This window comes from Neomonachus schauinslandi, chromosome 13 (genome assembly GCF_002201575.2).
Source record: "Neomonachus schauinslandi chromosome 13, ASM220157v2, whole genome shotgun sequence".
Lineage (NCBI taxonomy): Eukaryota > Metazoa > Chordata > Mammalia > Carnivora > Phocidae > Neomonachus > Neomonachus schauinslandi.
Genome location: NC_058415.1, coordinates 58,241,556 through 58,266,955, shown reverse-complemented (window position 1 = coordinate 58,266,955; position 25,400 = coordinate 58,241,556). Strand labels below are relative to the sequence as shown.

General features: G+C 41.6%; 1 protein-coding gene across 1 annotated transcript in view; it reads right to left on the bottom strand.

Annotated features, from left to right (window-relative positions):
• Positions 1 to 1,838: 1,838 nt before the first annotated feature.
• The window catches only part of RECK (reversion inducing cysteine rich protein with kazal motifs), a 75,124-nt gene continuing 51,562 nt past the window's right edge, over positions 1,839 to 25,400 (bottom strand). Inside the window, exons 13-21 of the mRNA XM_021691341.2 lie at positions 24,915 to 25,055; positions 23,087 to 23,275; positions 21,042 to 21,164; positions 18,709 to 18,880; positions 8,525 to 8,717; positions 7,156 to 7,366; positions 5,285 to 5,358; positions 4,301 to 4,456; positions 1,839 to 3,440 (exon numbers count right to left, since the gene is read on the bottom strand). Of these exons, the coding sequence (XP_021547016.1) occupies positions 3,219 to 3,440; positions 4,301 to 4,456; positions 5,285 to 5,358; positions 7,156 to 7,366; positions 8,525 to 8,717; positions 18,709 to 18,880; positions 21,042 to 21,164; positions 23,087 to 23,275; positions 24,915 to 25,055 (1,481 nt within the window). The 3' untranslated portion in view covers positions 1,839 to 3,218. The remainder of the gene's footprint in view (positions 3,441 to 4,300; positions 4,457 to 5,284; positions 5,359 to 7,155; positions 7,367 to 8,524; positions 8,718 to 18,708; positions 18,881 to 21,041; positions 21,165 to 23,086; positions 23,276 to 24,914; positions 25,056 to 25,400) is intronic.

Sequence of the window (25,400 nt, the reverse complement as noted above, 5' to 3'; positions counted from 1 at the left end):
AACCTCCCCTCTCTCCCCCCACAGCCCCAGGCGTCTCCTACAGAATCCTGATACGAGGCCTCTACCAGCCCAACACGCTGGGCCTTAGGCAGAATGCTGGAGAGCTAAGCAGCAGGGGCTGCATCCTGCACTGGCGCTGGAAAGCCACCGACAGTCATCCACAGGGCAGGCTGGGTGTGTTCGCCACAGCAGCATGCAGGTGAGGAGCATTATCTCCCCAGACTGACCTGACCTGGCCTTTTTTGCTCCTAGCTGTCTTCAGAGTTCTCATGATTGTGTCATGAGAACAGGAGCGACCTGTAGATCTTTCCCTCCCTTAATATTCCCCTTCCCCCAAACCCAAGAACCTCTCTCATTTCTCTAGTTCCTTCCCCAGACTATGAAACTTCTACTAATTTTCTAATAAAAAATTTTTGTCCGTCCTGGCTATCCTGATGAGAAATGACTTCCATGGTGGACTTTATTATTGTTCCAAATACTCATGGTCCCTCCCCCAGCTCCATCCTTGCTGCCTCCCCCCCAACACACACACCCACCCCAGAAGATTATACCTCCCTACCTTTTGAAGTCGGGAGTGGCCATGTGAGTTGCTTGGGCCAGTAAGATGTAAACAGAAATAACAGAGTCACTTCTAAGCAGAGACCTAAGGGACAGCTGTGGTTCTGTCTCTTCTCCTCCTCCTTTTGTTGTTGTTGTTTTGTTTTTTGGTTTAAACAACAGATACTTATTTTCTCAAAGATCTGAAGGCTGGAAGTCCAAGATCAAGGTGTCAGCAGGGTTGGTTTCTTCTGAGGCCTGTCTCCTTAGCTTGCAGATGGCTCCCATCTTGCTTTGTCCTCACATGGTCTTTCCTCTGTGCACACGCGTATCTCGGGCACGACGTTCCTGGTGCCACCATGCCGGGCTCAGGGGTATGCTCTCCACCTGATTTTGTGCACAGGGCTGACCGAAGATGGAGATTTCAGCTAAGTCTCCAAAGTGAACTATGTCCTCTGTCCGGCAGGACCTGGCTCATCCACTCCATTTTCAGAATTATGACTTGGTGTCTGGGCTGAAGATCGAGTCAGCCAGCCACGCCTCCAGGTAAAACACCAACAGGTCTCCTAGTTCCTGCACAGGAATCTGCCACAGCTGGATGGAACCCGTGGTGGAGGAAGTGGTGACCTCAGCGGCCTATCCAGGAACCCAGCAGGTGTCCGTTGTCAGCCTGGCCCTTAGCAGCACCTGTGCTGTCGACCCCGCCAGGACCAGCAGCCCAAGAGCAAGCTCCGAGCAGTTCCCTCAGAGCTCCAGCCTCTTTCCTCCCACTCTGTGAGGACACTGGAAGGGGTCCCGGAGTGAAGACGGTGTAAAGCAGAAGTGCAGCTGACCCACGGTAAACACGTGATGGAAGTGAAATGTGAGCCTCTGTTGTTGTCAGCCATGGAGGTTTGGGGCCTTAGCCTCATGACTGATAGATCCTCTCAGGCTCTCATCAACAGGCCTTCTGTGTCCACAGCCCAGAGTTCCCTCTGCCCTCAGTATGTACCGTGGAGCTGCAACGCTGGGCCCAGGGCAGTGGGGAGTAGGACTGCCTCGTCTCTTGCTGGGTCTTGGAGGGCCTAAAGCTGGGGTCTTTGCACTTGACTTCCTGCCACAGCGTGCCCTCTGGTCAAGCCTCGGTCTGGTCTGACCAGCCCCGTCCCAGCTGCCCTGCTCTCCTGGGGCCCTTGGCTTGGAATAATAAAACTCGCATAATTTCTTCTTCTAGAGCAAAGGACATAGCTTACCCAAGAGTGGTCAGTGGTTTCGTTTCAAATGTCCACACTGCTTGGAAGTACACATAATCATATAAAATTATTTTTATTAAAATAGAAAAGCTTTCCAGTATATTGCATTGAAGACATTTATATAGAAAAAGCAATTGCAACAAACATGCTACATCAGCACTGAGATATTCTGAAAGCTTTAAGTGCCCACTTTTAAACAATATTTTGGTATAATGAGCATACCCCTATATATTTCAAAGAGTACATATAATACTGAAAAAAATACTTCATGTAACATCTAAGTTTAGGTGCATACAAACAAGAAGCATTACATTGAATAGCTTATTTCAAACTGTGAAACACATTCAAAGTATTCAATTGCTTAGACAACATGCAAACACTTTAATACTTAGATTGACATTTTTAAATATATAAACCACAATTCTTTATAATTCTATATCAAAAAAGAAAGTCAGACAGAACACTTACCCACACTGTGCATATCACAAAAAGCAATGTGTCTTCACAAACGGAAAGTACTGGGTTAACACAAATGATTGTCATTTTACAAATATGGCTATTTACCTTCTTCATAATAAAATAGAAATATCATGTATTATTTACATGAACTACTAATTATTTCACTTTTTGGCAAGTATATAAGTAGCAGCAATTGGTTTAAAGATTGATATTTAAAAACTCTAAGTTTTACTCAGATGAATACCGAAGAATATACTTCTGGTTAATATAAAAATGCATAATGCAATATGCTTTGATGTGATATAACTTCTCCCCTTCACAAAAGTCATACACACATTAGTAACCACTGAGCCTATTGCTTACAATGTATCTCGTAAATGCCATTTCCTTATCTGGCTTTGCTGAACACAATAGATGGGTTCTTGAATTAAATTTCTGTAAATTAAATTTGCCTGATGATTTATATGATAATTTCAAAGATGCATTATCCTTATTTCACACTCTAATAGCAGGCTCTTCACGGTGGCCCCTAGCTTCTAGACAGAGTAGGTAATTATCTGTAAACAAACACACACACACTAGGGGCACCTTAATACTTAAAGGAACTCTGAAATGAAATTTTTGGGTATGAAGCTTATAGTAAAATGAGTTCCTTTCTAAAAAGTGATCATCTCACTTACCAATGATACCAAATTTGTTTTACAGTGTGGGGGGGGGAACCCATCTAATGAGCAAAGTATAAACTGTAAGGCAGTGATCCACCAAAAGAAGACATCCTCTTTTCATTAGTATTTGGAAGAACATATTTTAACATTTGTAAGAACAAAACAAAAACCCTAATATTGGCAGATTAAAAAAAATACTGTGTGGTGAACAGAGGTGACAAGTGCTTCTCCTTGGCCACCATTCAACTACAAACCAGGAGTCCTGCATGTCTTTCACAATGTAGAAAAACTCAATGGAGGAACATTTTGCACTTTTCACGGGTGGTCAGTTATGTGTCCAGACCATGTGCAAGGCAGGGCCCAGGCTGAGGAGGATGAGGCAGGAGGGGCAGGGGGCTCTGGCCTCGATGCCAGCTGATGGCACACTGCTGGAGACCTGTACCTGGGAAATGATGAGGGCAGACAGAGGGACGTGGGACGCCAGCGTGGGGCTGTCGGAGTTGATGAGGGATTCGATCTTCTCTGCTTCTTTATTGCAGGCCTCAATCTGGGAGAGGAGAATCAGATTTTCAAAGTCTACAACCACAGGACCCGTGAAATGGGCAAGTCAGACACAATCCACATATATTCTAACAGAGAATGTGCTTTCTCTGTCCTTTTTTAGCCAAAGTCACATTTTAATATAGTCTTATTTTATTACACCAATAGTAACAGCATCGATGGAAATTAAATCAGAAAAGGACTGATGCACAATGCCACTGCCCTTGCCACTTAGCCACATGCAGACATTACCTTCCCACAGTTAGACACAATGGACTTTCAGGGCTTCCTTCCCCATCCCAGAGGAGAGCGAGGGGCTTTCCTCAGCTTCCTGATGTGGCAGTGTACAAACCGCTTGTATTCACCCTTCACTTGAGCCCCCACTGTTTTGATACTGAACTTGGGCCCACAGAAGCGAGACTCACCTCTAGAGTATGAGGAAGAAAAATGGGGTCCATAAGACCAGTCCCGGTGGGCTTCTCCTCCCCACTGGGAGCAGGGGACAGGTATCTTCTCGTCCCCTGTCCCAAGGGGACAGGTATCTACTCCGGCTGTGTCACTGCATGACCTGTATCAGCCCCTTCCCTCCCTGGGCCCCAACAGCCTCATCTGTATGTAAGCAGATGCCTTCCGTGTCTGCATACTCTGAGCAACCTCTCAGCCTCTCCACTCTGCCACTCCTTCACATCCTGCTGTCAGATATGTGCCCCGCCTCAGTCACCTGGAAAACCTCACCTGGTACAGCTCTGTCCTTCTGAGTCTGCCTTGCTTTTCTCCCTCCTGCCCTAGCTTTCCAAATGCCTCCATTTCCTACCCCCTCCTAAGTCCTCCAAACAAGAAGCCTGCACAATGCATGCTGAACCCCACCTGCAAAGCTTTTGGATAATGATCGACAGGAATGATCAGGATTACAATTTCAGATTCAATGCTGAAGTATCCAAATACGTCACACTGCGGGACAGATACATGCATGCGGATTTTCTGAAGTATTTCCAGAACTGTTATTGGCTTTTTGTTTGTTACCTGGGAACAGAAAAAAAATTCCATTACCTGAATAAAAGAGGAATTCCTTATTACTGCCTAGGCTACCTTGCTACCTTGCCTATTGGAACCCTAAGTGTGGGGCCCCAAAAGGGGCCCTGCTGGCTGAATTCTAAATCTCCAGAGTCCTTTCCAAAGGGCTTTTGTATTACTGCTGAGCTTTGTAGCCAAGACGAACCTCACCCAAAGCCCCCCACTCCCTTTTCAGGGACTGTTCTGAGTTGGGAGCCGCAGGAAAATGATTAAAGTCTTCCTATAAAAATACAGGTATTTGAATCCAAACGGGGATAATTTTCTAGGTAGTGGCAGGTGTTGGCTGCTACATTTCTGGAACCCTGTGTCCACAGAAGTGGAGCAGAAGTGATGGTACATCAAAGGGAAAGGGGCAAAGCGGCCATGGGAAGGTGGCAGGTTCTGGAAGCACCCCCCCTGGAGGAATGGGGACTGAGGGCAGGCCGCCTTGAAACCATCTGGGCAACTACCAGTCTCTGGCTGCTTGGTTCTGCCTCGAGCTCTAACTGTACATACTCTGCAAGCAGGGGACCTTTTCTAAGGCAGGCTCAGGCTGTGTTGTGCACGGCAAGGTCACCAAACAGCCAGGGTGTAGAGGAAAGGAGCACAGGATTGGGGGCCAGACAGCCTGTGCTCAAACCCTAGTTCCACTAGTTATGAGCTATATAGCCTTGGGCAAGTTGCTTTTCTGTGAATTACTTTCTTCCTCTATAAATGGGACAACACATTCTACTCTATAGGATTATGAGAGGTTTATCAATAAGGTTTCAACAGTACCTGGCACATAAAGCAATTTACCTTCGCAATAGTATCCAGTTTTTCTTTGTCAAATAAAACTCTTAACATTCCAGCACATAATGGGCAACAAGCACCTGTATAACAGAAACCATTTTATGTGTGTTCAGAATTAGAAAATGAGAATTCAAAATAGTCGGTGAAATAACCAACCCTTCATTTTGTGTTAGGAGAGTTGTAGCTGTCCTCCCTGATGACTGTACTTTTAGATATGTTCCCTGACCAACAGGGATCTTATTATCTATACATTTACCCAAATACTTCCTCCACCCCTGCTTTCATCCTTTACCACTTCTCAGGGAGACACGTGATGGTATGATAGCAGAGAGAGATAGCCTTTCAAGAGATGTGGGGCCTGGACCCTGCCCTGCCTCAAAACTCACTGTGATCCTAGGCAAGTGCTTTCCTGGGCCTTTGATTTCCTGTCTGCAAAACAAGGGAACAGATGTTTTAGGGATCCTGTGAGTGTTTGATTAAAATTTAATTTTAAAAATTATATTTAAGCTGTTAAAAAATGGTAACAAAATATGAGAACATGGTCTCCAGGAGGAAAGAGGCTTTGTTTTGCTCACTGCTGTGCCCCAGTGCCTAGAAGAGTCTCTGGCACACAGCAGAAGCTCAAGAAACATTTTATGAATCCAGGGATGGAGGAATGAACTTGTCAGACTCCAGATACCCTGTTCTGTGCAGAAGTGGGATAAAGTCTTTTCTGCTACCTCTGTTTAACTGAAAAGTACAGCACTCTAAGGTAAGTAGTTTAAGAAAACTGTTACTACTGGGGTGTCTGGGTGGCTCAGGTGGTTAAGCATCTGCCTTCGGCTCAGGTCATGATCCCAGGGTCCTGGGATCGAGCCCCACGTCGGGTTCTCTTCTCTGCGGGAGCCTGCTTCTCCCTCTCCCTGCCTCTCCCCTGGCTTGTACTCTCTGTCAAATAAATAAAATCTTTAAAAAAAAAACCTTAAAAAAAAAAAGAAAACTGTTACTACTTATATGAGTCTGTATGAAACAAGACTTTCTTAATTACATGCAACTAGATGCTAAGGCCAATCTAAGACCACTATCTTATGTTTCTCTCAATTTCAAATGTTTGTGTTCCTCAAAAGTACTTCAATTATTCATTCATTCATTACTTATTCTTTATTCATTAACTACTAATTCTTTGTTTATTAACTTTATAATGAGTAAACTTTATGCATTTGAACTAATAACCATAATTTTAGTAACGAAATATCGCTTTATCTATTTATATATTAGTGTTTGGTGGGATCTTGCCTGAAAAATTTTGCCATATTGTTTTATTTATTTATTTATTTATTTATTTATTTATTTAGGTGGATTTATTTTTAAGTAATCTCTACACTCAACGTGGGGCTCAGACTCACAAATCTGAGATCAAGAGTTGCATGCTCTTTTGACTGAGCCAGCCAGGCACCCCTGCTACATTGTTTTAAACCCAATTGACAAGATGATGTCTAAGGTAATCTATAGCTTTTTAAGGTGGACCCAGAATAATGCAACTAATCAGCATCAGGTAGAGCCAAAACTTTTTTTCTTAAGATTTTATTTATTTATTTAGAAAGAGAGAAAGAGAGATCACGAGCGGGGGAAGGGCAGAAGGAGAAGGAAAAAGAGAATCTCAAGTAGACTCCCGCTGAGCACGGAGCCTGACGCAGGGCTCAGTCTCACGACCCCAAGATTATGACCTGAGCCAAAATCAAGAGTTGGATGCTTACCCCACGGAGCCACCCAGGCGCCCCAAGCCAAGACTTTTTGAAAAATTTAAGTAAATGAGTCAACTCTCTTTCTGAGTGACTCACTCCCTGGAGGTAGATAAGGAAGTCTTCCCAATCCCACCCCAAATACTGCCAGCCTACCTGGCGGGATGACGGGTTTGCACTCAGTCGCAGAGAGCGAAGGACACTTCACTGCAGCACACTCAGCGACAGAACTGTACTCTGAGAGGGTCCCAACAGCCTGGCAGGGCCCGTGGTAATCAACTGCTACACGATCTGAGTAAGCAGCACACACGCTACTGTAGGTCTCCCCATTGTGCCCGCAGATGGGCTCTGTGGCTCTGCAGAAAGGCTGATGACAAAGCACATTTAGCCTATAAACCTCTATGGTACATTTTTTCTAACCAAGAGTACAGAATAGAAAGGAACAAAGACACAGCTATAAATTCCTGGACCCTCTTAATTAAGCTCCTAAGGTCAGCTAAACTTTGGGTTGGGGTGGGGTCAATAAGGCTGTCTCAAGATGAATTGAAACGATTACTTTGCTGGGGCTCTCTAGGACAGGGGTGCTCATTCCATGTGAACTGATAGGAGATACTGCCCCCTTTCACCCCAGACTTCAATCATTCCAGAACTACCTACCTGTTCGATGAAAACAAGATCAATCTCCCTGCAAATTCAGAAGCCTTATCATTTCATGCTGGGTAGGGATAAGTAGAGGAGAGTGGAGAGATCAGTGGGGTGGAGACTCTGGACCCATCAGGTAGGTTAGGATAAGTAAGACAAACCTTGCAGCCAGTAAGAGGGAAGAAATAGGAAGAGAAGACTGGGAATTCAGAGTAGATGTTATCAGTGCACTTGGAACACAAGCTCTGAGGGAAAACACACCTAGGGACACACGCTGAAGGCATTCTCCTGCCAGTGAAGACCAGGAAATGAGAAGCAATCATGTCAGGTGTTAGCTGGCTGGGGGCCGGGGGTGGGGGGTGGGGGTGGGGCTGCAGTGGTGCGTGTGGGGTTGTCCTTGGGAGTATTTTTTTTGACATGAACCGTAAAAGGCTGAGAGATAAACTGATGTAAAAAGACATTAAGTCTTCGAGAAATTTTCACTCACTCTTCTACGAGTGGGACTTTGGTGGAAAGAGTGGGAAAGGACTCTTCTTGGTGGCTTTAACTCGCATTCTCCTGGGCCATTTGCTAATGACAGCCACAGAAGGGGAAGTGAAAACGGTACTGATGCACCCAGGGGTGTGTAACTTTGCATTCTTTTCCTAATGGTGGGTGGCAGGAGGCCACTCTGTTCTTGCTTGTCCACTAGATGCCGAAGGTACCAACACAAGCAGGAGGGCCCTCCAGAGTTAGGAGAAAAAACCAGTCTTGGGATGGCTCATTTTAATTCTCTAGATTTGATAGGATTCACAGAAGACCCCCAAGTGGTCTTACTGCTGCTTCATCTGTAAAAGATCATAAACTAATTTTATGCTTGGGTTTGTCAGCCAAACAACTGTACCTGGCAAGGGCCTTTGTATAAGAGGCTTTGCCCCCTCTGGTACAAAGTGCAGAGATTGCCGTGTTCCATGTGGTTTGTGTCACAAACAGGATCGCGAACCTGGTCACAGGTGAGCTGTCTTGGCAAACACTCATATTGGCTACATCCAAATTTATCAAAAGTTGTCAGGCAGACTTGTGGTTTGGGTATGCATCTGAAAAACACAAATGCGGCACCATCAGCCAATGCTGGGAGGGGCAATGATGGGGCCAGTAAGGCACTGACGAGGCACAAGAGGTTGAGAAAAAAGCAAGAGCGAAATCCGAAACAGTCCCTATCCCCAGGAGCTTATGTAGAGTGGGAGAGTCAAGCATGCATATGAAGTGAGCGAGCAAGTTACACTCGAAATGCCCGTGGGAGTGAGTCACTCTGGTTCGGGAGCCTGGAGAAAGCAACAGGAGCAGGTGGTGTCCTGGCAGCCACCTGGGGGACTAGGGGGGCTGCCCAGGCCTGCCAGGCTGAGGGAGCAGCAAGAGCAAAGGTGTGGTGCGACTACAGTGCTGGGGGCAAAGGGGAGGTGACCCTGAGGGCAGGAGCCAAGGTCACAGGGATAGAAGTGGCAGCACATGAGGCCCATCGGGTGGGTTGGGGTCCAATGTTAGAGGCCTTTTAGTCAATAATAAATGAAGCATTTTCTGGGGTTTATTTCCAGCTTGGGTAATACGAGTCTGTCTTTTTTTTTTTTTTTTTAAAGATTTTATTTATTTATTTGAGAGAGAGAATGAGAGAGAGCAGGGTCAGAGGGAGAAGCAGACTCCCTGCTCGGCAGGGAGTCTGCTTTGCCCTCTGACCCTATCCCCTCTCATAAATAATAAAATCTTTAAAAAAAAAAATGTGGAGCTTTCACTGGGCATTTGAAATACCAGGATACATAAATGTTAGTCTGTAAAATAAAAGGAGAAGAATATAGCAGCTAGCATTATTTTAATTTCAAAGGAAATGACCTCTACTCTCTTTAGGGATAAGCCTCCTGCTCTGAAATGACCACCACCACCATCACTACTACTACCACCTACAGTCACCTTTTCTGACAGGATTTAAAATTAGAATGCATGTAGTTATGGGGTTTTTTTGGGAAATTTAAGACATTTGAAAAAAAATAATGGAAAAGAATATTTAGAACTTCCTTATCTATTAACATGGAAGGGATGAGAACCAAGAATATCAGGAGACATTTGGTAAGTTTGGAAGGAAAAACCTTATCAATTTGAGTATAGAGAAATAAGATCAATTGGAAAGTTGAGAATCCGGGGGCTAAGTTAAACATGATCAGGGCAGGGACTCTGTCTTGCTTAGTGCTGTGTCCTAGTGTTTAGAAAGATGGCTGGTACATCAGTAGATATTTGATGAATGAACACAGCTTCATATTTTTTAAACAATTATTTTTTGAACAGATAACACAAGCCCATGGTGAAATTGGAAAGATAGAAAATCGTATACAGTGCAAAAGTAGTCTGCCACCTACTCTTCCATTCCAGCTGTCGCCACCCCCCAAGACAGCTGCTATTGTCAATTTCTTGTTTAGTCTTCCCGAGATCCCTTATGTAAGTATAAACATTTATATATGCTGAGTCATGAGTATGTGCATTTAAAATTTTGATAGGCTTGGACAAATTGCCCTCCATAGAGGATGTACCAACCTTCCCTTCAAGCCCCTTCTTGTATGGGAGTGGATTCCTTACATTATGTTACCAAAATTTTTATCTTTGCCAGTCTGGTAGAAAGAAAATGGTATATAGTTGTAGGTTTTTTGTTTTTTTTTTTTAAGATTTTTTATTTATCTATTTGACAGCAAGAGAGAGACAGCGAGAGCAGGAACACAAGCAAGGGGAGCGGGAGAGGGAGAAGCAGGCCTCCCGTGGAGCAGGGAGCCCGATGCAGGGCTCGATCCCAGGATCCTGGGATCATGACCTGGGCCGAAGGCAGACGCTTAATGACTGAGCCACCCAGGCGCCCCTACAGTTGTAGTTTTAATTTAATTTACATCTCTCTTAATATGAGAAAGATGAAACACTGTGGTACACTGGCTGGATGTACATCAAATTCATTTAATTTTCTTCCTGGGCACACATCTAGATTATGTTTCCCAGGCTCCCTGGCAATAGTTGTGGCCAAATGATTGAGTTCTGACAGGGGAGTGTGGCTGGAAGTCGAGGTGAATGTCACTTTTAAACCTGGCCTATGAAAGCTTCTCAAGAGCAACCTTCATCAACAACTTAACATAAAAATGGGCAAAAATTAAAAAACCTAATAGAAAAATGAACCAAAGATACAAACATAGAAAAACAAATAGTTATTAAACATTTGAAACTAGGCTTTTATTAGAGTAACTCCAGCTAGTGTATACAAACCCCAAAGTATCAGGACTTTAATATAAGTTCAAATACAATCCATTTGTGCGTTCAGCAGGTGGATTTCTACATAGTGATTCAGAAACTTAAGATCCCTCCGTCTAGTGACTCCCAGCTCCTACAGAATCATAGTCCTCTATACCTTCTGTCTGGCCAGCAGATATTAGGTTGTTGATTTTTTCATGTTGATTTGTAGGGACTCCTTATACCGTAAGGAGATCAGCCCTTTCTCCGTGATATTCTTTCCAGTTTGTCATTTCTTACCATGCAGAAAATTTTCATTTTCTTGTAGCTGCAATTTTCAATCTTTTCTTTTTATATTGGTTATGTATTATACCCAGCATAACCTTCCCACTTTGAGATTTTTTTGTTTTATTACAAGAGCAAAACAACCTTATTCAGAAGGGTTAGCTAATAGAGAAAACAAATGAACAAATAACAAAACAACCCTCAAGTCACCTCCCAATACAATTATATCATCCTATCAGCTTATTTCTTAATGCCCAGGATCCTGTCTTCTTTCCATAGGAACTTTTTGGGCTTAGTTTTCATTGTATAAACTTTGCCAGATGGGTGACCAATTCTCTTTGCCATTTCTTTTAGTATGTGTGAGAATGGGTGACCAATTCTCTTTGTCATTTCTTTTAGTATGTGTCAGAATCTTCCCCTCGCTCCATCCTGCGTCAGGTTTTTCAGGACGGAGAAGCAATTGCTTATTCTCCACAACATCCTTTACAAGGAAAGGAAGCGTCCTGTTCAGGTCTCTGAGGCAGCTAGTGAAAACTCCTGTTCTAGAAGCCTAAATCTAAGAGAGTCAGCAGGACTCCTGCCCTATGGCTACCATATACAGAAACCCATCATTAAGGTAGATCCACTGCACTCTGAGCTCATGGGGAAACTGCAGAGGAAGGAGCCCCTAAACAAATAATGTCACATAAAACTGAAGTTGCATTTCCAGAGATTTCTCATGTCCAATCCCTAAAATGGAGGTAGATAAGTAGAAAAAAATTTCCACTACTATCAGGCATAAATAGCTAATAATAAGAATACATCCATTTCTCTCATCTTGTCTGCTACCATTCTGTGCCTCACACTTTCTGTTTCAGTCTTATAGAACTGCTATAGCTCCCAGGAGACACCATGCTATTTCCTCATTTCTAGCAGCCAAGATCTTTGCTCCTGTTGTTCTCTCTGCCTTCACCAACACCACCCTCCACTGTCAACCTTGCTGGCAATCTCCTCCTTGTCTTCTTAGCTGATTATCACATCCTCCAGAGGCTTTCCCAGGCTTCCCCCAGGCTGCATGAACTCCACTTCTGGGCCCCCAATCATAGCATGTTATCAAGGAGCTTTACATGGCTCTTTCCCTGTAGACTGCAAACTCTTCAGGGCAGAGGTCTTCTTAATTCATTTTTGTATTTCAGTGTCTGGTATACAATAGATGCTTAGTAAGTGGTGGTCTTCAGTTGAAAAAGATGAGGAGTGATTGGGGAAGATGGCGATAGAGTAGGAAGACCCTAGGCTCACCTCATCTCACAAATACACTAGATAACTATCAAACCATCCTAAATACTCTGGAAATTGATCTGAAGACTAGCAGAACAAACTCCACAACTAGAAGTAAAGAAGAAGGTAGGAAGTGCAGAGACATGGCTCGGAAGAGAAATGGATCATGGCCCCTGTGGTGGTGGGGCAGCCACAGTTGCAGAGAAAGGTGAGAGACAAACCAGCACACAGGGGAGTGCATGGGGAAAAACAAATCCCCATAACAATTGGCTTGGAAAGCAAGAGGGCCTGAATTTCATGAGTTCTTGGAACCAATGGGGCTTAAAGCCTGGAGTTTTAAAGGTCAGCGTGCTTGGCTCTGAGAGAGCTCAGAGGACATTGGGGCTGCTCTTGAAGAAAAGGCAGGGCCAACAGCTCAGAGACATACAGTGTGGAAACAGCAATCTGAAGAGCACATGGGGCACACAGTAGGGAGGTTATTCACTCATCTCAGGATGTGTCCCAGAGAGACAGCATTCACAGAGACACCTCCAGGGAAAAAAGGAGCTGGCAGGCACCATTTCCCTCCCCTGCCTCTCAGCATAAGCACAGGGCCACCTTCAGGAACCAGTGCAGCACCAACACTCGCTACTTTACTTGCTTAAACCAAGCCCGACCCCATCATGTTCTGCAGAACTGCCCCTTCCAGTAACAACTGCCTGAGTCCCAGTGTGGCAGGGCCCCTCCTCCAGAAGACTAGCCCAAACCCCTGCTCACACTGCATCTCCCCATGTGGGAGTTTTGCAAAGCCTAGGTTCTAGTAGCAGTGGTGACAGGTCTCATTTCACAAACAGACCCAAGCACACCTAGTTAAAATGCCCCACATTCAGGCCAGGATTAAACACTGCCCACAACAGGCGGAGAGGCTCTGCAGATGACTGGCCTGAAGGACAAAGTGGTCAGGACACAACAGCAGAGCACACGCAGCACACATTGGAGACACTCCCAGAAGCGCCAGGCCCTGGGGAACAGGGGACACTATACTGCAGGGCACTACAGGACTTCTTCATAAAGCCATTTCTCTCAACATAGAAAAACAAATAGTTATTAAACATTTGAAACGAGGCTTTTATTAGGGAACAGGGGATGTAGTTGACATTCTAACACACAGAGACTTAGACAAAATGAGAAGACAGAGAAATTTGTCCTAAATGAAAGAATAGGACAAGGCCACAGCCAGAGATCTAAGCAAAACAGACATAAGTAACATGCTGATGGATAATTTAAAGCAATGATCAGATGGATACTCACTGGACTTGAGGAAAGGGTGGAGGACATCGGTGAGACACTTAACGCAGAGATAAGGCATAACATAGAGATAAAGGGCTCAATAAACGAAATGAAAAACCCATTTGATGGAACGAACAGCAGGCTGGAAGAAGCAGAGGAATGAATTAATGACCTAGAAGACAGAGTAATGGAAAGTAATCAACCTTAACAAAAGAGAGAAAAGAGAATTATGCAAAATGAGAAAAGACTTGGGGAACTCAGTGACTCCATCAAACATAATTACATTCATGTTATAGGAGTCCCAGAGGAAGAAGAGAGAAAAAGGGATCAGAGAATTTATTTGAAGAAATAACAGCTGAAAATTTCTCTAATCTGGGGAAGGAAACAGATATCTAGATCCAGGAGGCACAGAGAACCCCCAACAAAATCAATAAAAGCAGATCCACACCAAGACATACTGTAATTAAAATGCCAAACACAGTGATAAAGAAAAAAATACTAAAAGCCACAAGACAAAAGAAGATAGTTACATAGGAAAGAAACATCATAAGGCTATCAGTGGATTTTTCAGTAGAAACTTTCCAAGCCAGAAAGGAGTGGCATAATATATTCAAAGTGCTGAATGGAAAAAACTTGCAGTCAAGAATATCCAGCAAGGCTATCATTCAGAATAGAAGGAGAGGTAGAGCTTCCCAGACAAACAAAAACTAAAGGAGTTCATGACCACTAAACCAGCCCTACAAGAAATATTAAAGAGTATTCTTTGAATGTAAAGATCAAAAATTACAGTATGAAGGTAGAAAAAATAAAAGGAGTAAAAAATGAGTATTTCTGTAAAAAAATCAAAGAACTCACAAAAGTAAAATGATGTAATATATGACATCATATACCTAAAATGTGGGGAGGAAAGGAGTAAAGAATGAGTTCAAACTTAAATGACCATCAACTTAATATAGACTGCTGTATGCAGACAATGTTATATACAAACCTAATGGTAACCACAATTCAAAAACCACTAATAAATATGCAAAGAATAAAGAGAAAGAAATCCAAATACATCAATAAAGAAAACCAGCTAACGAGAGAAAGACAAGAAAGGATCAGGGAAATCTTCAGAAACCACCACAATAAATGGCAATAAGTACATATCTATCAATAATTACTTTGCATGTAAATGAACTAAATGCTCCAATCAAAGGACATAGGCTGACAGAATGGATAAGAAAACAACCCATCTATATACTGCCTATAAGAGACTCATTTTAGACCTAAAGACACCTGTAGATTCAAAGTAAGGGGATAGAGAAACATTTATCATGCAAATGGATGTCAAAAGCCAGAGTAGCAATACTTATATCGGACAAAATAGACTTTAAAACAAAGACTGTAACAAGAGACAAAGAAATACACTATATAATAATAAAGGGTACAATCCAATAAGAAGATAAAACAATTATAATTATGCACTCAACTTGGGAGCACCCAAATACATATAATAGTTAATAACAAACAAACATAAAGGAACTAATTGATAATAATACAAAGTAGGGGACTTTAACACCCCACTGAAATCAATAGACAGATCATCTAAACAGAAAATCAACAAGGAAACAATGGCTTTGATGACACACTGGACCAGTGCAGATGGAACATTCTCCAGAACAGATCACATATCAGGCCACAAAACAAGCCTCAACAAATTTAAAAAGACTGAAGTTATACCATACGTCTTTTCTGACCCAATGCTATGAAACTAGAAGTTAACCACAAGAAAAAATCTGGAAAGACCACAAATGCATGGGGGTTCAGTAACATGCTACTAAAAATGAATGGGTCAATCAGGAAATAAAAGAAGAAATAAAAAAGTACATGGGAACAAATGAAAATGAAAACACAGTGGTCCAAACCCTTTGGGACACAGCAAAAGCGGTTCTAAGAGGGAAATTTATAGCAATACAAGCTTACCTCAAGAAGCAGGAAAAATCTCAGATAAACAACCTAATCTTACACCTAAACCAGCAGAAGGAAGGAAATAATAAGGATTAGAGCAGAAATAAGTTATATAGAAACTAAAATAAACAAAAAACCAAAAACCAATACAACAGATCAATGAAACCAGGAGCTAGTTAAAAAAAAAAAAAAAAAAGATCAATTACATTGAAAAACTTCTAGCTAGACTTAACCAAGAAAGAAAGGGAAAGGACCCAAATAAATAAAATCACAAGTGAGGAGAAATAACAATAAACACCACAGAAATACAAACCATTATGAGAATATTATGAAAAACGATATGCCAACAAATTGGAGAACCCAGAAATGGCTAAATTCTTAAAAACATATACCTACCAAAACTGAAACAGGAAGAAATAGAAAATTTGAACAGACTGATTACCAGCAAAGAAACTGATTCAGTAATTTAAAAACTCCCAATAAACAACAGTTCAGGACCAGATGGCTTCATAGGCGAATTCTACCAAACATTTAATGAGGAGTTAATACCTATTCTTCTCAAACTATCCCAAAAAATAGAGAAGGAAGGAAAACTTCTAAATTCATCCTATGAGGCCAGCACTACCCTAATGCCAAAACCAGATAAAGATACCACAAAAAAGAGAACTACAGACCAATGTCTGTGATGAACATAGATGCAAAACCCTCAACAAAATAGTAGCAAACTGAATCCAAAAATACATTTAAAAAATCATACACCACAATTAAGTGGGATTTATTCCTGAGTTGCAAGGGTGGTTCAATATTCGTAAATCAATCAAATGATGCATCACATCACTCAGAAAGGATAAGAACCATATGATCATTTCAATAGATGCAGAAAAAGCATTTGACAAAGTACAACATCCATTCATGAGAAAAACCCTCAACAAAGGTTTAGAGGGAACATAACTCAACATAGTAATGGCCGTATATGAAAAACCCACAGCAACATCCTCCTCAATGGTGAAAAACTGAGAGCCTTTCCCCTAAGGTCAGGAACAAGACAAGGATGACCGCTCTCATCACTTTTATTCAACCTTGTATTGGAAGTCCTAGCCACAACAATCAGACAACAAAAAGAAATAAAAGGCATCTAAATCAGTAAGGAAGAAAGACTTTCACTATTTGCAGATGACATGACACTATACATGGAAGACCAGAAAGACTCCGCCAACAAACTGCTAGAACTGATACACAAAATCAATAAAGTTCCAAGATACAAAATCAATCTACAGAAATCTGTTGCATTTCTATACACCAATAATGAAGTAGCAGAAAGAGAATTAAGAAAACAATCCCACTTAAAATTACACCAAAAATAATAAAATGTCTAGGAATAAACCTAACCAAAGAGGTAAAAGACCCGTACTCTGAAAACTATAAAACACTGATGAAAGAAATTGAAGATGACACAAAGAAATGGGAAGACATTCCATGCTCATGGATTGGAAGAACAAATACTGTTAAAATGTCTATATTAACCAAAGCAATCTACACATTTAATGTAATCCCTATCAAAATACCAATAGCATTTTTCACAGAACTAGAACAAATAATCCTAAAATGTTTATGGAACCACAAAAGACCCTGAATAGCCAAAACAATCTTGAAAAGCAAAGCAGAGCTAGAAGCATCACAATTCTAGACTTCAAGTTATACTACAAAGTAGTAATCAAAACAATATAGTACTGGCACAAAAATAGACACATAGATTAATAAATAGAAAATCTAGAAGTAAGCGCACAATTATATGGTCAATTAATCTTTGACAACACAGGAAAGAATATCCAATGGGAAAAAGACAGTCTCTTCAATAAATGGTGTTGTGAAAATTGGACAGCAACATGCAGGAGAAAGAAACTGGACCACATTTTTACACCATACACAAAAATAAATTAAAAATGGATTTAAGACCTAAATGTGAGACCTGAAACCATAAAAATCCTAGAAGAGAACACAGGCAGTAATTTCTCTGACATCGGCTGTAGCAACTTTTTTCTAGATGGGTCCCCTGAGGCAAGGGAAATAAAAGCAAAAACAAATTATTTGGACTACATCAAAATAAAAAGCTTCTGCACAGCAAAGGAAACAATCGACAAAACTAAAAGGCAACCTACAGAATGGGAGAAGATATTTGCAAATGACATATCTGATAAAGGGTTAGTATCCAAAATACATAAAGAACTTATAAAACTCAACACCCCAAAAACAAATAATCCAGTTAAAAAATAGACAGAAGACATGAACAGATATTTCTCCAAAGAAGATCTACAGATGGCCAATACACACATGAAAAGATGCTCATTACTCATCATCAGGGAAATGCAAATCAAAATTACAATGGGATATCACCTCACACCTGTCAGAATGGCTATAATCAACAACACAAGAAACAACAAGTGTTGTCGAGGATGTAGAGAAAAAGGAACCCTCTTGCACTGTTGGTGGGAATGCAAACTGGTGCAGCCACTGTGGAAAACAGTATGGAGCTTCCTCAGAAAGTTAAAAATAGAACTACCCTACAATCCAGCAATTGCACTACCGGGTATTTACTCAAAAAATACAAAAACACTCATTCAAAGGGATACGTGCTCCTCTATGTTTATAGCAACATTATTTACAATAGCCAAGATATGGAAGCAGCCCAGTGTCCATCAATTGACGAATGGATAAAGAAGATGTGGTATACATATATACACAATGGAATATTATTCAGCCATAAAAAACAATAAAATCTTTCCATTTCCAACAACATAGATGGAGCTAGAGAGTATAATGCTAAGTGAAATAAGTCGGAGAAAGACAAATATCATATGATTTCACTCAGATGTGGAATTTAAGAGACAAACATGGGGCAAAAAAGAGAGAGAGACAAACCAACAAATAGACTCTCAACTATAGAGAACAAACTGATGGTTACTAGAGGAGAGGTGGGTGGGGGGATGGGTGAAATAGGCGATGAGCACCAGGTGATTAAAATAAAAACTTTTTTTAAAAAAGAAAAAGATAAGGAGCTATTTAATTTACCTTTGGTTTTTTGGGCAGGGATTAGGATTGCATGGATCCTTTGAGATGCATGATCCAAACTCAAACTGATGGTCTTGGAGGCCCACACAGCGAGCAAGGCAGGCACTGGGGTAAGTGCGTCCATTCTGCCCACACACGGGGACGAACTGATCTGCACAGTTACAGGGCAGACCTGTGGAGAGGACACAGACTCAGTTATGGGTACTTGTACATTCCCCTGCCCATCATATTTCCTAATTAACATGGAGCTCCCAAGTGAAAACAATTGTGAATTAAGTCAGGAAAAAGCATCCCTCCAATCTCGGATAGTGCTTTTAAAGGTGGCAAGGCTCTGAAAAGCCGTTTGTCTGCATAATGGCTTTCCTTTGTTCCATTTATTGCCCGCTAATTGAGGCCTTCAGACCTTGATCCCAGGGATGGAGACCCATATAAACAAAGCTATAGGTAGGAAAAGTAAAGAATGCTCCTCCCAATCTAGTGTGTAAATCGAGAATTTAGATGTCTGAAGTCTGGCTTGGGGGATTTCTGGAATGTTAAAGGGTAATAACAAAAGAATGAGAAAGTAACTTGGGAAATTACTGTAATTTTGAGACTTAAAAATGTTTATAAGCAATCAATCAAGAACACTACTTTCTTGACATTCCCATGCTTTATGCTGCTGGGTTATGCTTCAGGAAGCAAAAAGGCCAATGAGATGCGATGCTCTTTTCTTGAGAAGCAACAGCATGGTCTATTGCTATCTACTGGGATCTGCTTTGCTCCAGATCTGAAATACCCTTGGTGCTGGGTAAAGAGAAGAAAGGTAGCCTCCTAAATTTACTTCATTTCATGTGGCTGCAGCAGCAAGTTGATTCTTCTTTCCCGGGAGTTAGTATGACACATGGAGAGGGGCGGGAAGAGAATAGATAAGGGATTTACTGACCTTATACCTCCAGCCCATTGGAAATAAAAAGGAAATCAGAAATAAGAAGTGCACAGCAGGCTGCTGGGGAAGTGAAGACAGGATTAACCCCGCCCCACCCTCTATCTACCCTGAGTACCAACCTTGATGCTTTACTGTCATCGTTGTTGTTGTTATCCTTATTATTATCCTTTATCTGCTCTGCTTTGATGAGAGCAATTCATTCTGCTTAGAGAAACCATAAAACCATTGGGGATGAAGAGTAGATTAAAGATTTTTGTGGAAAACTACTTATTTATTTACTTAGTTACATCTAAATGTATTTGGAAGATGAACTGTACAATTAGCAGGACCCTTTTTCCCTGTGGTGTGTAGCCCCTCATGTCCTGGGATAAAGTAAGGTAATGACCGTTTAGCTAGCAGACTCTAAGGAGATTTTACTGGCCACAAAGTGTACCACATTTCTTGGGACTCAGATATTGTCCCAGTCCAAACACAACTCAGAGATGTTCATAGAAATGCCCAAGTCTCAAAATTACAATAATTTCCCAAGTTACCTTCTTGTTCTTCCCCTTCCCTAAGGCGATGAAGAGTGGAAGGAACCTACATGATTAGTTTACAACCTTTGTCTTTATCTTGTTTTTGGTATTACCTTTTGACATTCCAGAAATCCCCCAAGCCAGACTTTATACATCTAACTTCTAGATTTTAAACGCTAGATTGGAAGGAGCATTTACTTTTTCTTTTTTTTTTTTTTAAAAAACCTCTCGCAGAGGTTTTTTTTTTTTTTTTTTTTTAAGATTTATTTATTTATTTATTAGAGAGAGAGCATGAGAGGGGGGAAGGGCAGAGGGAGAAGCAGACTCCCTGCCGAGCAAGGAGCCCGATGTGGAACTCGATCCCAGGACTCCAGGATCACGACCCGAGCCGAAGGCAGTCGCTTAACCAACTGAGCCACCCAGGCGCCCAGCATTTACTTTTTCTACCTATAGCTTTACTTATAGGGGTCTCTACCTAATGAACTAGTAAGCTAAGGCAGGACAGGGAAGAAGGTGATGAGAAAAACATTATAACACAAACAAACTTAGAAAATACATTTTATAACATAATGGTAGGGGTGGATGGGGTATTTTAGCAGATAGAAAAGTTCCATTTAACCAAAACCATCCCAATCACTTGGCCCTGATCTTTTTAACCCATGAATTTCAGAATATTGGTGCTGGAAGGGTCCTAGGAAACCATTTAGTTCAATGCCTTCAATTCACAGAAGAAGAAACAGATCCAGAGAGGGCAAGTATCCTGTTCTCAGATTATGTATTTATTTTACTGTGTACATTTGCAGTTATGGCAAGACCAGTGAGGCTGCCTTGATGGGAAATGGGTACAAAGGGATGATGGCCGCTAAGGACAGGTTCTGGGTGGCCTTGGTTACCTGTGAAGGTGCGACGGTCATCTTCTGAACTGTGCTCACTGAGGCACAGGCGGGTAGAACACACCAAATTGCCAGCAAAACAAGAACAGATATTGCAGTCAATATTAAAGGATGTCCCGTGACCTAAGAAAAGGAGAAACAAGATGTTGATCCATTTCATGCATTTATAAGTAAATCATACATTAAAAATATAATCGTTTAAAAAGTTTTAAAACAGGGCGCCTGGGTGGCTCAGATGGTTAAGCGTCTGCCTTCGGCTCAGGTCATGATCCCAGGGTCCTGGGATCGAGTCCCGCATCGGGCTCCCTGCTCCTTGGGAGCCTGCTTCTCCCTCTGCCTCTCTCTCTCTCTGTCTCTCATGAATAAATAAATAAAATCTTTAAAAAAAAAAAGAAAAAAGTCTTAAAACAGAAATTCTTGAAAGACGACTTCTGAATATACAAACTGAGAGGTTAAATCTGTAGTATTTATGTTTTCATACTTACCTCCCACCATTTCTCTCCAAATTCTCCCCAAACCCACATCATGCTAGTGTCACCAGACTGCTCCCTAATTTCTGAGAATGTTCCTGGCTGCCCCTCTTGCCTCACACGCTCCTCTCCTCCTCTGGAACTTCAGTCATCTCTTCAGAATCAGCCCTGATGCCATCTTTGAACTGAAGACTCCCCTGATACCCTGGCAGGAATGACTAGGTCCTTGAAGAGCGCTTGGTCTCTTCCTTTTGTAGCTCTAATTCTCCCCCATCTGATCACGTACAGCATGATCTCAATCCCTCATCCCAGTTTTAGCCCCACAAGGCACTAGTATGTTCTTCTGTAAAGAGTAGGCATTTAATCAGTGGAAGTCTATGGAAGGAATGAATTTGTTTATCCTCAGATATTTTGTGATACAAGGTACCTATCTTACATTTTGGCTAAGTAGAATATGGATTAAAAAATGAATACCTAGGGGCGCCTGGGTGGCTCAGTCAGTTAAGCGTCTGCCTTTGGGCTCAGGTCATGATCCCAGGGTCCTGGGATCGAGCCCTGAGTTGGCTCCCTGCTCAGTGGAGAGTCTGCTTCTCCCTCTCCCTCTGCCCTCCCTGCTGCTCATGCTCCCATTCTCTTTTAAATAAATAAATAAAATCTTAAAAAAAAAATGAATACCTGACTTGTTCTAGGGCAGACACTTGTAGGCTCTTTCTAGCCAAAAGCACCCTTCTTTCAAATAAGATCTCACACAGAAGAGTACACCAAGAGGCATATGAAAGCTGAACTATCCTGGTCGATAGGTAGGGTGATGTAGGGGTGAGGGTAGCAGAGTGAACAGCTGTCGGGGAGTACATTCTCAAAGGTAGTATATTTTTTTTCCACAATTTTTGAGGTCGTATATTGACATGAATGGTTGTTAGGGCTATAAGCAAAACACGGCTAAGGATGCAGTGAAAAAGCAAGACCCTGAGACTTGTAGAGAGGGCATCAAAGGGTGGCAGGTCTTCATGTGCTCTATCCCAACGCCTAGTCAACAGTGTAGTTCCCACCCTCCAGTTCGCTTTCCACAATGTCAAACTCTGTCTTTTACTTCTGGTAAAGAGACATAGTGGAGGAAGGGATGGGAAGGAGCATACCTGTGTCCTTGCCTGTGGAGGGCAAGGGCTTTGGAGTCAGATAGGCCTGGGACTGAATTCTGCTTTGGTCACTTACTAGCTGGGTGACCTGTCTGAGCATCAGCTTCCTCACAACAATACTGAATTCAAAGAACAACTGGGAGGCTCACATGAGATAATACAGGCCAAGACTTAGCATAGTGCTTGGCACACAATTAAAAATTCAGTAAGTATTAATTAATTGTTATTAGCTATTAGTCCCTTCTTGAGGAGGCTCCTAAGAGGGTTCCTTAGAAGTCCCAGTGTCCTGTAGAGTACAGTTTGGAAAATACTGCCCTGGAGGATCTGATTCGTAGACCTTACTCTTTGGTGGTAATCTATCCAATGTTCTTCCTACAAAGTTAAGATAACTAATCTCATATTAAAAACAAAAAGCAAATAAATACAGCTCAAGACTCACTTTTTCTTTTTCCTCCGACAATGCAGGACTTCTGAAGATCTATACAGTGCATCTCCATACAGTTTTCCAAGAGTCCACTTTGTCCACATGAGCAAATTTTGTAACAACCAACTTCCCCAGCAGATGATGGCACCTGGATTAGTGTCCCTTGGCGGACGATGAAATCAGAGGCTTCTCCCAATTTGCAACCTGTACAAACAAAAATAAGCTGAGAGAAATGGTATTGTTCTATGACATTGTTTTATGACATTAGATATATTTTACATAAGTCTCATAGGTACTCTGTGGCTACTAAAAATTATGTGATAGAACTTTCACTCAGCTAAAGAATTGATTTGGTTCACTGACCAAAACATATCCTCTCAAATGAAAAATTCCATGTTCTGTGAGATAGTGGTGATTATAGACCTATACCCCAAAGTTAGCTATAGTTCAGTACAAAAATGCTGTAAGATATATTTTTTTTATTGCTTTGGGCTTATCAAGGATATTAAAAAATCACAGATATTTAAAAAATGGACTATGGAAACTGACAATATTTTTTATTTATTTTTAAAAGATTTATTTTTTTGACAGAGAGAGACACAGCGAGAGAGGGAACACAAGCAGGAGGAGTGGGAGAGGGAGAAGCAGGCTCCCCACTGAGCAGGGAGCCTGATGCGGGGCCCGATCCCAGCACACTGGGATCATGAACTGAGCCGAAGGCAGACGTGTAACGACTGAGCCACCCAGGCGCCCAATGTTTTTTAGAATACTCTTGATCAGGAAAACTTTTAGTGATGGAATACAAGCATATTGTAAATTCAAAGAAAAGTTGAACACTTGATTGCGCTTAAGGAAAACCCATTCATTTCCAATTTTAAGATTTGCATTGACTCTATAGTTGATATATTCTGGTATTACACAAATATTATAGATGATCCTTTGAGACATCATGCTTATTTAATTTAATCTTCTATTCCTTTTTACTTCACAGATATTTTTACATGGTGATTTTAACATGACAAAGAAACATTTTCAATTGGGAAGTAGATAAAAAGAAGCAAAATGTTGCCACACTGTACAACAGAAGAGATAAAGACTATCAAAATTCACTGGGATGAACACTTCTTATTCAAGAGGCCTCCTGCATTAAAAAAAAAAAAAATCAGGGGCGCCTGGGTGGCTCAGTCATTAAGCGTCTGCCTTCGGCTCAGGTCATGATCCCAGGGTCCTGGGATCAAGCCCCGCATCGGACTCCCTGCTCAGCAGGAAGTCTGCTGCTCCCTCTCCCACTCCCCCTGCTTGTGTTCCCTCTCTCGCTGTGTCTCCCTCTGTCAAATAAATAAATAAAATCTTAAAAAAAAAAAAAAATCAGTCTTAAAATCATATGCATCCCAATAAAACATTAAGCTCATGGAGATAATTGCACATCCCACTATGACTTTTCTCCATATAACTAAAGGAAAGAAAAGAAAAAAAACATGAACAATGTGCAGTACACTTTCTTAAACATCACAACATGGAAGAGAATGTACAAAAAACAGGCTCAAGGTTTTCTTTTCTTTTGTTGTTAAGAACCCTGTAACTCTTTATGAGAGTAATTCTGTAATCCTGTAATTCTCTTTATGAGAATCCGTTTACAATCTAAATGATAATTGAAAATTACATTTGTCTTTGTTTTCTCCTGCCTATATAACTAACATAGGTTTATTGGGAAAACCTCAAATGTTACAGAAAAACATAACTTAGAAAATAAAGTCCATTGTGAGCTCACTCCAAAGATAATCCCTATACAGAAACACAAATCCAACCCCTCACCCCACACCCACACCCATCTACCTCTTACCTTGCACACAAGAGAATGGAAGGCAGGGATCTCCAGACGGACACCCCTTCCGGTTTACCTCACAGAGCTCATTAGCAGGGCAAGGATTTGGGTTACAGGGATGAGTGACCTCTTCTACAATGTTACCCAAAGTACTTGGCCCTGAAAAACCAAACACAGATCAGTTTAACCAACCCAAAAAGGTAAGAGAGATCTGTAAATTATCTGAATTAATTATGGCTAGAATAAATGGAGAGCTCATGACCAGAAAGTGAGGCCTGATTCTAGTAAACTATTAAAACACACAGATGCTCTGATCATTTGTGAATTTAGCATACACATACATACATTCATTCACTTGTTTATTACTGGGTACCTACGATACGCTAGACAAGGTTCTGAGCACTGGAGATACAGTAGTGAATAAAACTGACAAATCCCTAATGTAGAAGTTACATTTTATTTGGGAAATAGACAATAAATAGACCGGGGGAAAAAAAAGAAGAA